The sequence below is a fragment of the Silurus aristotelis genome (genome assembly GCF_946808225.1).
Source record: "Silurus aristotelis genome assembly, chromosome: 20".
NCBI lineage: Eukaryota > Metazoa > Chordata > Actinopteri > Siluriformes > Siluridae > Silurus > Silurus aristotelis.
The window spans coordinates 15560414-15574406 of record NC_139593.1 but is presented as its reverse complement, the minus strand read 5'-3'; the positions used below and the strand labels follow the sequence as shown (position 1 = coordinate 15574406).

Below are 13993 nucleotides of genomic sequence, written 5' to 3'. Positions count from 1 at the left end.
GTGTGTGTGTCTGTGTGTTTCTTTTGTTTATTTTTTTACAGATAATTAGACACTGACCTCCTTGAACTCAGCTTTTAGTACCGCATGACCCAGTGTGGGCTGCCACTGAAGCTTTCTTCCACTGTGCTTCCCAAGATAGAACGTTTTGAACACCTCCTGAAGCTTCACCATCTAAAAGGGACACAAACACACACAATCCTTATCCTTTTCTCAGTTATTCAGAACAAATACACACTGCAGAAACCTTTCATGGGTTTCTATTGTGAGCATAAAAGCCAAGTGTGTTAGAGCAGTGGTCCCCAAAACACCGGGCCCTGGACCGGTACCGGGCTGTGCATCTTTTGGTACAATATAGCGAAGATTCCGTCCGATAGTAGGCAAGTACAGGAAATCCCTACCGTGTCCTTCATCTGAATCTGGTTGATCTTAATGCGGAACAGTTTATGCTTGAAGTCGTTGTTGAAGTTGAAGCGGTCTCCGTCCTCCACTTCTTCCACTTCCACATTTGACTTTAATCTTTTCAAAATGCTTAACGTGAAAAAAACGCTTAATGTGGCTTAAGACTCGAGTAAACACTGGTAAACACTTTAGAAATAAAGCATACTACGTACAGACAAGCAGATTGGTTGAATTTGGTCTTTTAAAAACACCGTCTTATCGCGTTAAAGCTACTGTTCAGCGAAAATTCAACCAATCTGCTCGTCTGTACGTAGTATGCTTTATGATAATTAGTGTTTAATAAGTTTGGTCTTTAAAAACGCCTTCTAATCTCATGAATCAGAGTTGAGCTTTTTCTTTGCCTCATGCGCCGTACGTAGTGCGCTTTATTATTAATGAGCTTTTTTTAAAAACGACATTTTATCGCAATAAACCGGGTTTTTTTCTTCTTCCAAGTTTACGCTTTTTTTTTTGCGTTCAGCCTTTTCCAATGTCCCTCGAGTAGCGCGGTGTCACTGTCTAGAGATATGGATATACCCTCGAATATATATAATAAAAAAGTGTATTCATATGTTTTTTGTTTTTTTTTATTTAAACCGAGCAAGTATTGATTTTAAATTGTCTAAAAAAAAAGAAAAAAAAAAGAAAAAAAAAGTTGATGCTCACCAATTTTAACATTAACCAACGTAAAAAAGAAAAAAAAAAAAAAAAAGAAAGACAAGCAATTTAATATTTTGCATTTCTGTACCGAAATTAAATGTGAATTCTGGTACGTACTGAACCGTGATTTCTGTGTACCGTCACACCACTAGCTCGCACTGATTCTATATTATAGTCATGTAATAAAATGACTGCTTTATTGTGTTTAGTTTTGCATGTGGATAAAAATAATCCTGGAGGCCGGTGTGTTTAATAAACTAATAATTAATAAATAAATATGAATAAATGAATAATAAATAGTCTCTTGTTTTCATTGACTTGAATTGTTTTGTACATACACATGAATAGGTACGAACCTCAGAGGGCAGGTGGACATCCATGGGGGTGTAGGTGGGCCAGTAGCCCATGGTTAGGATGTTGACTGTCAGATCGATGTTGCTGGGTTCACTCTGATTCTGCATGTACTGAGGAGAGCATGGAAACTATTAGCTCATTAACCACAACCACATGCAAGTGTTAATCTCAACAACAGCAAAAGAAAAAAAAAAAAAGAAGAAAAAAAAAAAGAAAGCTTGATTATGCCACAGAGGTTGTTACCACATGTGACAATTCACTTGATCGCTTTCCTGAAACGGCTGACTCGACAAAAAAAAAAAATATAGCAAGAGCTTTAAAAGAACACAATGAATAATAATCTTTTCAAAATGAATTCATATAAGTGAGATAAACAGAAGAGTGTATGTGGAACTGAGTGTGTGGAACTTCGGTTTGATACAGCATTTATGCCCAGTTCCCCGAATAAAAAGTGAAGGAAAAGGATGAAGATCAGTGTGATGGTTAAGAAAAGGATTAAAATACCTGTTTGAATTGGATCATAACATCTTTGGAGAGTTCCATATCTTTAAACATGCCTTCGAGTTTGCTGGTGAAAGCTGCACCGCACTCTGCGAGAGACCACAGCAATATACATCACATTAGAGAACATTATCTCACCTCACTTCAGGGTTTTCGGTGGATGATCTCCACTTGAGATGTGATTTCAGCATAAAGTTTTATATAAACCTGGGCGTATTTTTATATACCGTAATTTCCGGTCTATAAAGCGCACCCATATATAAGCCGCACCCACTGAATTTTACAAATATTTGTATTTTTAACATAAATAAGCCGCAATGTCTACACTAATGAACTTTACACAGGCTTTAACGAAAGACATGTTACACACGGTGTAACGGGTGAAATATGTTGCGCTTCCTTTAGGAGCATAGCGGTATTTTGGGAATAGCATGCCACTGCATTTTCCGGTATTACTGCGTGTGTTCAAGACGAGGATTATGTCCTTATTATTTTCTGATGCTCATTTCTAAGTTTCTTTGACTAACCCATAACGCTGTTGCCAAGAAAAATGAAAAAGCACGAGTTTTGGAAACCTGTCTGTGCTTATATGATTTCTGTTGTAACTGGAGTTAGCGAGCTCTCCCTTCACCCAGACTCCACGCACTACAACGGCTTGTATCTAAACAGTAGCCGACCAAGAAAGTCATTGTTCACTGTCTTCCTCCTTCCTTTCACAACTATTTCTCTCAGGAGTTTATCTTTTGGCATCGTCGGGCGTTTAAAAAAAAAAAATAATGTTTTCTCCCAATGCCGTGCAGCTCAGAACACAGGTGAGGTGCGTTTTTTGTTTCCGTTCGGAAATTTCATTGGTCTAATGTTATGGGGTTCAGTTTTTTGGCTTGAAGTTTGTGAAACCGGGAAAAACCTAGGAAAAATTCAGAAATTAGACGCTTCGTTGTTTAAGCCGCGGGGTTGAAAACGTGGGAAAAAAGTAGCGGCTTATAGTCCGTAAAATACGGTAGTAAATATTTGAATGGCCGAGAATTGTTCAAAAACTATTTAATCCCATAATAAAAGACATGAACTGGATTTACACCTTTAGACCAATGAACAATTCCAAGAGCCATAAATATACAATTATAGCATGTGAAAGTCCAGATAGCATAACTTTCATTTCGTCGAGTTTTATTATTTACATATTGGGTGTGATGTCTTTAAGCGATATCATCGTTCGTAAATGATTAACTAAACTGATTGATTAGAAGTTACGCAGGAAGCTATAGTTTCATTAAAACGTGGCACTGAAACGTTTCCTATAGACAGAATGTCTTCAGATTTAAAAATGCAGACTTCCCCAAAGGTTATTAAGATCATATTCAACATATGAAATAATGATTTGAATTCCAACTGTAACGTGTTACGTTACAATCTCTAAGGTTTTCCAAACAGTCAAACAGTTGGGTGCGCTGTACCGTCATGGCGACTGCTGCCTCACAACGTAACAACCAATCACGGCTGTGCAGATCCAATCTAGTGCCGGTCTTTCGAAAATCTGCTCCTAACTCCATGAAACAAACACCTTCGTTTTATGAAATTTTGTATTATTTCAAATATCCCAAATAAACTGTTTAGAACGTATAAAGATGTACAGTATCTCACAAGAGTGAGTGCACCCCTCACAATTCATCAACCATTTTAGTAGATCTTACTATATAAGGGATCATACTATCGAAATGAAGTTTGTATAGCAGTACAGATTTACTGTCCTCTGAAAATAACTCAACATACAGTTATTATCAAATAACTGGCAACATAAGTGAGTACACCCTATGTGATAACATCTGTATGGCGTGTAACTACACAAAGTCACATGTCCTATTCATCATGTTCTTGTTTTTATCTGCTTAACAGGACCATACAAATTTGTGTATCTTGTATTAGAGCAGTTAAAATGTGGTGCTTTGAGTACGATTCTCTCATACTGACCACTGAATCTTCAACATGGAACCTCATGGTAAAGAGACTCTGAGGATTTAAGAATCAAAATTGTTGCTCTCCACAAAGATGCTCAGGCTATAAGAAGATCAGTATCACCCTGAAACTGAGTTACAGTACAGTGGTCAGGGTCATACAGAGGTTTTTTTAAGACTGGTTCCACTTGGAACAGACCTCACAAGAGTCCAAGAAGTCGAGTCTGTGCTGTGCGTCAGGTGCAGAAGCTGCTTTAAAACACAGACGCATGACTGCTGCAGCATTGCTTTAGAGGTTGCAGAAGCGGAAGGTTCGCTTGTCAGTGCTCAGACCGTACGCCACAAACTGCAACAAGTCAGTTTGCATCACCATCGTCCCAGAAGGAGCCTCTTCTGAAGCTGGTTCACAAGAAAACACACAAACAGTTTGCTGAAGACGACCTGTCCAAGAGCATGAATTACTGAAACCATGTCCTGTGGTCTGATGAGACTAAGATAAACTTGTTTGGATCAGATGATGTCCAGCATGTGTGGTGACGCAGTGATGAGGAGAACCAAGAAAATTGTGTCTTGCCTACAGTCAAGCATGGTGGTGGTAGCATCATGGTCTGGGGCTGCATGAGTGCTGCTGGTACTGGGGATTTCATTAAAGAAAACATGAATTCCAACATGTACTGTGACATTCTGAAGCAGAACATGATGCCCTCAATTCAGAAACTGAACCGAATGGAAGTTTTCCAACATAATGACGACCCCAAACACACCGCCAAGATGACAACTGCCTTGCTGAGGAGCAATCTGTGCAGGTTTGGTGAATTCCATACCCAGGAGGATAAAGGCAGTGCTGGATTAATGGTGCTCATACAAAATATTGACACTTTGTACACAGTTTTGTTCAAAGGGTGGACCCACTTTTTTTGCCAGTTATTTAGACATTAATGGCTGTGTGTTGAGTTATTTTTTAGAGGACAGTAAATCTGTACTGCTACACAAGCTGCACATTGACTACTCTAAGTTTATAAAATATAAGTTTCATTTCTATTGTATTGTCCCTTGAAGATGTACTAAAATTGTTGCTGAAATGTGAGCAAGTACTCATTTAGATTCATGATCAAACTCTTGATGTCACCCATATGAGGATGGGTTCCCCTTTGAGTCTGGTTCCTCTCAAGGTTTCTTCCTCATATCATCTAAGAAAGTTTTTCCTTGCCACTGTCGCCACGGCTGCTCATCAGGGACAAACGCACACCATTCACCTTCACTGTTGTTTTCTGTAAAGCTGCTTTGAGACAATGTCTGTTGTGAAAAAAGCGCTATACAAATAAACTTGACTTGACTTTTTCTGAAATACCGTACTTGATCATTTACATTTGTTTCTGAAATGTGTAGTTTCTAAGTCTAGGGTCACTTCAGCAAGCAGCGGAGCCACATTTTGGGGCTTACGAAAGAGACAAGACAAAAACAAAACAAGAATGAAGACCCAGCCCAAGTTTTAAGTTCGAGAATAAGAAATTAAAGCATAAAACGCATATTTTTCTGTCAACAAAGACATCGCTTTTGGAAAACGCTCTCAAGTGAATAAATTCGAAAGTGCAGTACGGACTGCGAAAACGGAGCCTTTCCATTGTGATGCCATTTTATGAAGTCACATGACCGTGCCTGTCCTCGCCGGGCAGAAGCGCTCGAAGCACCTTACATTTTGCTTATGCGGATTGCGGGGACGCAAGCGTTTTCAGATGTTTTCGTGTGGTTGAGAAACTTTTGGAAAATGACTGCAAAAAAAAAAAAAACAATAATGTGGACGGCGATCGTTTCCGAATTGGTCCGGATTAGTGTAGTGGTGGACGTTTAGTTCTTTAAGTACAGTCAAATTGAATGCTTGTGCATATTTAATAGTCCCTTTGCAACAATGTGTTAGAACAAGCACATTACAAAAATCTGTGTATAAATAAAAATGGTGAGCTAATTTATTTAAACCATGTGGGTCAGGTGTTTAGTGTAGTTTATAAAAGAAATGTTATGAGCAGCTGAAATCTGGGCCTCCCAGTGTTAACATATCATTAATCGTTGAACACAGAGCAGGAAAGCGCACCGCTGGTCAGCTTTTAGTGATACACTATTGCTCTGTAAACACGGGGCAGCTTGTTGTTGCACGGAGTGAGCAAGTACGGCAAACAAAGCATCTCTGGTGTTAAACCACATCTTTTTAGAGCCTTCCTGTATATATAGTCATGTGATACTCTTTTTCTTGTGCTCCGTGTTGAGAAATCGCCTAGTGGACTTTCCGACCTTGAAACAGCCTGGGGGTAGGGGGCAGCTCCTTTTCATTTCCCTCTTTATAAAAACTAAAATGAGTATGCAAAAGCAGATAGAAAGAGACAACCTCACCATGCTTGAGTTTGGACAGCATGGATTTCTCAGCATCCACAGAGGCACTTTTGCCCACCAGCAAGCGCTTCGCCAGGTCTTTTTTGTAGAATGCTTCAAACACGTCTTTTCCTGTAGAGACAATACAAGAACGCATTCGGAAGCAATTCTGGAATATGCAAAAAAAAAAACTAAACAAATAATATATATAAATTATAGACAGATAGATAGATAGATAGATAGATAGATAGATAGATAGATAGATAGATAGATAGATAGATAGATAGATAGATAGATAGATAGATAGATAGATAGATAGATAGATAGATAGATAGATAGATAGATAGATAGATAGATAGATACTGAAAGGAAAATCAAGAAATTACGCAGGGCAGAGAAATCGTTTTCTGAACTATAGGGTTTCTGCAGGTTTCACCAAGCCAAATGTAAGACTTTATTAAGACCTTTAAGAATGAAATTTAAAACCTATATCATGACATCAAAAACACGCACAAGTATGCTAAATTATTAATATAATTTTTACTGCTAAACTTGCATTTCCCCATAACTGAAAGAATAAATTTGTTTTGTGCTACAATCCGAGGAAGCTGATTGGCTGCTGCATGTTGATCTCATTTGTAGTCGTTTGGTTTTTAAACTTGAGCGGACGATTACGCCGTTACCGTGAATGAAGCGGAAGATGATCATGATCTTGTCGAGGATTCTCTCCAGCTCCTCTTCTGTGGCCTCTTTGTTACCGGCGCGTAGTTTGGAGTCGACGTATTTGGCTGCGGGAAAATCACAAAAACAATCAGATAAATAATGTGTATTTATCCAAGAATCCTCAGGGTGCATGTTTCACCCTCCCGATGCCTGTTTCACCCTCCCGATGCCTGTTTCACCCTCCCGATGCCTGTTTCACCTTGTTTCACCCTCCCGATGCCTGTTTCACCCTCCCGATGCCTGTTTCACCCTCCCGATGCCTGTTTCACCTTGTTTCACCCTCCCGATGCCTGTTTCACCCTCCCGATGCCTGTTTCACCCTCCCGATGCCTGTTTCACCTTGTTTCACCCTCCCGATGCCTGTTTCACCCTCCCGATGCCTGTTTCACCCTCCCGATGCCTGTTTCACCCTGTTTCACCCTCCCGATGCCTGGTTCACCCTGTTTAACCCTCCCGATGCCTGGTTCACCCTCCCGATGCCTGTTTCACCCTCCCGATGCCTGTTTCACCCTCCCGATGCCTGTTTCACCCTGTTTAACCCTCCCGATGCCTGGTTCACCCTGTTTAACCCTCCCGATGCCTGGTTCACCCTGTTTAACCCTCCCGATGCCTGGTTCACCCTCCCGATGCCTGTTTCACCCTCCCGATGCCTGTTTCACCCTGTTTAACCCTCCCGATGCCTGTTTCACCCTGTTTCATCCTCCTGATGCCTGTTTCACCCTCCTGATGCCTGTTTCACCCTCCTGATGCCTGTTTCACCCTCCCGATGCCTGTTTCACCTTGTTTCACCCTCCCGATGCCTGTTTCACCCTCCCGATGCCTGTTTCACCCTGTTTCACCCTCCCGATGCCTGGTTCACCCTGTTTAACCCTCCCGATGCCTGGTTCACCCTCCCGATGCCTGTTTCACCCTCCCGATGCCTGTTTCACCCTCCCGATGCCTGTTTCACCCTCCCGATGCCTGTTTCACCCTCCCGATGCCTGTTTCACCCTGTTTAACCCTCCCGATGCCTGTTTCACCCTGTTTCATCCTCCTGATGCCTGTTTCACCCTCCTGATGCCTGTTTCACCCTCCTGATGCCTGTTTCACCCTCCCGATGCCTGTTTCACCCTGTTTCATCCTCCTAATGCCTGTTTCACCCTGTTTAACCCTCCTGATGCCTGTTTCACCCTCCTGATGCCTGTTTCACCCTCCTCAAATGTCCAAGAATTTCTCTTTTATTAAATACAGCAAAAAACAGCTTATGACTAGGCAACAATGTGATTTCCAATCACAGCAGTAGACTTTTAAAACTAAAGCAAGTGTGATGTATCACAGGAACGACACTATCAAAAGTGTGACATTATAATAAAACCTTGAAATATGTAGAACTATTTAGGATGGCTAAACGCCAAACAAAGAAGGTTCTGACTACAGTGCAGAAAAACACAGACATGACAAAAGCTGATACCGAAATATAAAACCGATTAGACTTAGGAGCAATTCACTGGAGGCACATAGATCTCTAACAATGTGATAAAAAGTCTGTTGATGTTTTTTAAAGATGGATAAGTAGCAGAAAAGATTTTCTTCCATGCTTGTGGTTTCCTTTACATCACCTACATCATAATGTACATAACAAAGCTACACTGGCAACTCCAATCCACCTTGAATGGGTCATAACTTGTAAAGCTGAGTCACTTGTAGAGAATATACAGATTTTAGAGAGCGATATCACAGACTTGGCTCTAATACTCGTATTTGAAAGCAATTCCAAAAAAAAAAAAAAAAGAAAGAAAAGGAGGGTGAACAAAACTATACAAATAAGAATTTCAGCGAAAAACGGACGCCACCCCGAAAATTTTTTTTATTTCCAGGTCAACCGTTTCCTTGTATTCAGATTTATCGATGATTGCTGAAAGCTGAACATTTAGATGCATGTAAAACACTAAGTATAATGGAAATTATTTGGATTTATCGTAATTTCTGGACTATTAAGCGTACCCAAATAGAAGCCGCACCCGCTGAATTTGACAAAGATTTTTATTTTCAACATAAATACGCCGCACCTGCCTATAAGCCGCAGGTTCCTACATTGAAACTAATGAACTTTACACAGGGTTTAACGAAAGACAGTGTCTGTAACACGGCTTGTATCTAAACAGTAGCCTACCAAGAAAGTCATTGTTCACTGTCTTCCTCTTTCCTTTCACAACTATTTCTCTCGAGAGTTTTTCTTTTGGCATCGTCGTGCGTTTAAAAATCACCATCGGTGAAGCTTTTCTCTCGATGCCGTGCAGCTCAGAACACAGGTGAAGTGCGTGTTTTCATGCCCGGTTGTTTTCAGCGTGACGAATGATTCACATTTCCTGTAGACAGTCCGAGTGAGCGGCAGGTCAAACGTCAGGGGAACATCATCCATATTTATGATGTGGTGCCACCAGATTCAGTGGGAGCGCATCTGATTTAATATAAAGAGTTTCATTGGTTCACCTGAACCCGTTCTGCAATTTCATTGGTCTAATGTTATGGGGCTCCGTTTTTTGGCTTGAAGTTTGTGAAACCGGGAAAAACCCAGAAAAAAATCCATAAATTAGTCGCTTCGTTGTTTAAGCCGCGGGGTTCTAAGCGTGGGGAAAAAAGTAGCGGCTTATAGTCCGGAAAATACAGTAACTGAAGAGTCGGATGCCTCATAAAAAATTGGAGAAACTATTGTGTCCTTGAACGACGATACTCAGAAAATAGTCCTCCACAGTACACACACAAACAGTACATTTAATAGATAATAAAACCAAATAAAAAAACAGAAAACCAAATATTAAATCACATGCCATATTATTTCCACTCTTACCAATAAGCTCTGCTGGTTTGTTAGGTCTTTTGTTAATAAAGCTCTCGAAAGCCTCCTTCATGGCGTTGATGAAGCTCTCGTTCCTCTGGAAGCAGCCTTGCGCCACGTTGTCCATTTTATCCTTGAAGTCCAGCAGCTCCTGCACCATGTCCTTATCTTTTTCTGGAGAACCAACAATCTCACCACCAAAGCTCTGCAGGAGAAAAACACAGATGTGGCAGAAAAGTCAGTGGGACACTACTACATGATAAATTAGAGAAGCTTGATGACATTTGATTACTAAATAAAAAAAAAGAGTCAGAAATGGTGTGTGTACCTTGATGTACTCTCTCCAGAACTGCAGTAATACAGGCAGGCCTCCTTTCACTTTGCTGAAGAGCAGGTATAGCAGTGTCAGCTCAGTCACACGGTTCTCGTCCAACAGTGTGCTGAGACCTGAGAGAATGACAAAATGTTACAGGTTGCCTTTAAAATAATCTGTCAAAATATTTATTGTATTGTTATCAAGTATTTATATATAGACTTTTTTTAAAAACCTAGCCTACATGAAGCACTGAAGCACTTGAGAATAAAAGGCACAAAAAATTCATAGAAAATCAGGCTGTAACGATTCCTCGAGTAACTCGAGTGATCCCAAAAATGTCATTTAACTAAACACGGACTACTGCGTTTCCCACGGACCATTATTATTGACGCGCCAACCGCTAAACTCTGGAGCGCTCTGTACATTGAACACAGAAGACGCTGCAGAATGAAAAATGGAGTAACGGAGAGAAAACAGCGACAGGTGAGGAGATCATTTGTGTGGAAGCCTGTTTTCGGCACATTAAATAAAAAGTTTGCTTAATTCCGTCTTTATTTCTCGCAATTTAATGGTATTTTTTGTTTGTTTTTTTACATTGCCCCCTCTGTAATGCCAGAAATCTTTAAACATTCAAAATGAAATGGTCTTTTTTTGGCCTGTTTCCACCAAATCTTTTATTTACAGGCAGAAAGTGGTGGAAACAGGCCAAAAAAAGAGGCAGAAAGTTTCCAAAAAAAAAAAAAAAAGTTTTTGTCATGGTATACAGTAAAACTAAGCCTTCGTTCCCTGGAGAGAACTCTGTCTAACAATCAGCTCTGGAGCAGACGGAACAAGACAGATGAAGCAGACGAGCCTCGTTTATCCGCCAACAGCTTCAAACCTCAGGCGCACAACATGGTTACCGGTGGATGCACCAGGAATGTTGGATGTTTCCGATAAAAACGTCAGAATTGCAAAAAAATATATATTGAACATTTTTTATTTGGTGGAAACAAGCCAAAAAAAGAGGCAGAAAGTTTTTTTTTTTTGTTTTTTTTGGAAAAAGTTTTTGGGATCATTTCAAACTAAAATATATTTTTTTAAAATAAAATTTAATAAAACAAACAAACAAACAAAAACAAACAAATAAATAGTAATATGAAATGTATTTTTATTTTATAATATATATATTTGTATTTACATTTTGATGTAATTTTATATAAATTTACTAAATGGGTTTAGTTTTCACAGTTACATAGTTTCTTGTAGACAGTTTCAGAAATAAGACCCGCCTTTTATCTGGTATATTTAGTATTGCGCTGTAATAAAGAAATCGTTCTTATATGATTAATAGTTGGAATAATTGGTAGAATAATCGATAGCTACAGCTCTACATAAAATTGCTTGTAATTTTTAATCAACGCAGTTTATTATTATTAACATTTGTAAACATCAACAGTTTACATTTTTAAAACAATTTAAATAAATTGGTTTAATATTACATATATAAATAAAATATAAATACATCAAATTAGTACAAAACTATTATATTGATCAATTAAATTTAGAAATTTAATTTTCTAAAGATATGTTCTACTTAACTGTTCGACTTATTTCAGCGTACTTTACCAAATATCTTCATTCAAGAGAAATTCTTGAAGCTGGACAGAAAGCGCTAAAGAATCTGTACACTGAACTGAATGTACTGTTACACCCCTAATGAAGAAACTATTAGAGTTTATTAGTTGTAGATGTGTATAGTACCATGTTCTGTTCAATAATAGGGACTGACATACAGGTGCACAACTGTATAACACTGGGAACAAACCTTTCTGTAAAATGCCAGTCATGTGTTCCCCCAGAAGCTGCTTTTCTACTGCAGAGATCAGGGGTTTCCTGTGATGAAGAAAATAAAGAGTTTTGCATTTTCTTATATGTTTTGCGAAAAAAATCTGAACAATTTTAGCCTGTTCCAGTTTCCTGCTTTACTTTCCTTTCATTCATATTCAATTCTGTATAGGAATCTGTATATACTAATTATATTCAATTTACTAATATACTATTCTTTTCTAATTAATTTGCTCAATAGCAGTAACAACGTCAGCAATGTGAGCTACAGGAGCTCGTCTGTTGGATTGGACCACACCGGCCAGCCTTCGCTCGCATCAACTTGCCTTCAGCTGCCCGTGACCCTGTCGCCGGTTCAACACCGGTTCTTCCTTGGAGCACTTTTGATAGATACTGACCACTGCAGACTGAGAACATCCCACATGAGCTGTGGGTTTGGCGACGCTCTGACCCAGTCGTCTAGACGGCACAATTTCAATGTCAAACTCGCTCAAATCCTTACGCTCGCCCTTTTTCCTGCTTTAAACACGTCAACTTTGAAGACAAAATGTTCACTTGCTGCCATTCCCCACTAACAGGTGCCACGATGAAGAGTTAATCAGTGTTCTTCATTTCACCTCTCAGTGTTACAGACGTGGACAAAATGGTTCAAAGGGTGAAAAGTAGTCACTGTGCTGTTTTGGTATCATGGTGTGCACCACACTGAACGTGGACCACAGAAAGCTAAGGAGAGAGAGAGATGTCTCAGGAGATTATGAAGAACATTATAGACAATCTTAAAAGGTAAAGGCTAGAAGACCATCTCTAAGCAGCTTGATGTTCCTGTGACTACGGTTGCGTATATTATTCAAAAGTTTAGGGTCCACAAAACTGTATCTGACCTCCCTGGACGTGAGAGAGCCCAGAACAACTTCCGAAGAGATTAAAGGTGAACCCCAAGCTCGAGGGACATCAGTGTCAGATCGCATGATCCGGCACTGTTTGAGCCACAGTGGACTTAATGGAGGAGTCCACTGTTGAAAACAAATCGTAAACAAGCGAGACTGGAATTTGCCAAAATGCAAATCATGTCCTTTGGACAGATGAGACAAAACTAGGAGCTTTTTTGGAACACTGTACCTACTGTGAAACATGGAGGAGGCTCATAACTATGTCACATCTGGCACAGAGAGTCTTGAATATGTGGAAGGTACAAGAAATCTCAAGACTATTAAGGCATTCTGGAGCGAAATGTGCTGCGCAGTGTCGGAAAGCTCGGTCTCAGTCGCAGGTCCAGGATAATGACATAAAAACACACAGCTAATAACACACAAGTATGGGCTTAGAACAAAACATTTAGAAACGACTATTCTAAGACTCTATCTATTGCCTTCTATGAGCCCTGATCTTAATCCTATTAAACATCCGTGGAAAGAGCTGAAACATGTCTGGAAATCCGAGACAGCTAAGAGCTTTTTTTTTTTTAAATGCTTCTGATGAACCACAATTCAAAAGCAATGTCTGATTTCCATTAGTTAATTTTCAGTACGTTTTTACTTATTATTACTTTCACCAGTTTTAAGTTATTTCAGCGACCTTTGTGGGGTTTTTTTCTATAATGGAAGGGTACCAACAATTGTGTCCACATCTGGATGCCTGGTCGGTGGAACACCTATGCAGGGTGGCCTGGAAAAAGTCCATCACATGGCCAAACTTTGCCTTCTAGAGTTTTACAGCTCGGTAAAAAGTGCTTTCAGATTGAGAGAACAATCAAAACCATTATGAAAAAGTGGAGAGTTCTCAAGCTTGATAACCTTCGCTGTCCATGAGATCAGTCAGGGGCAATTTGGCTCTGATGCGCCATCTAGTGAATGTCAATTTCAGCCTTACAGATATACATAAACGCAGTCAAACAATCAAACAATCTGGCCTGGACCTCCAAAGGCAGAACTTACTGTGTGCTCTGATCCAGGTAACTGATAACGCGATCGTTCTCCTCCTCCAGCCTCCGTGCTACATGGTGCAGGTATTCGGGCACCTGAATACACAAAAGCACGC

At 39.8% G+C, this 13993-nt stretch overlaps 1 protein-coding gene across 1 annotated transcript in view; it reads right to left on the bottom strand.

Annotated features, from left to right (window-relative positions):
• cul4a (cullin 4A) overlaps positions 1-13993 on the bottom strand; it is a 33337-nt gene that overhangs the window by 5356 nt on the left and 13988 nt on the right. The window contains exons 8-16 of the mRNA XM_083522321.1: positions 13891-13973; positions 11937-12004; positions 10142-10260; positions 9826-10018; positions 6956-7060; positions 6294-6404; positions 1957-2042; positions 1455-1562; positions 58-171 (exon numbers count right to left, since the gene is read on the bottom strand). Coding sequence (XP_083378447.1) covers positions 58-171; positions 1455-1562; positions 1957-2042; positions 6294-6404; positions 6956-7060; positions 9826-10018; positions 10142-10260; positions 11937-12004; positions 13891-13973 — 987 coding nt within the window. The remainder of the gene's footprint in view (positions 1-57; positions 172-1454; positions 1563-1956; positions 2043-6293; positions 6405-6955; positions 7061-9825; positions 10019-10141; positions 10261-11936; positions 12005-13890; positions 13974-13993) is intronic.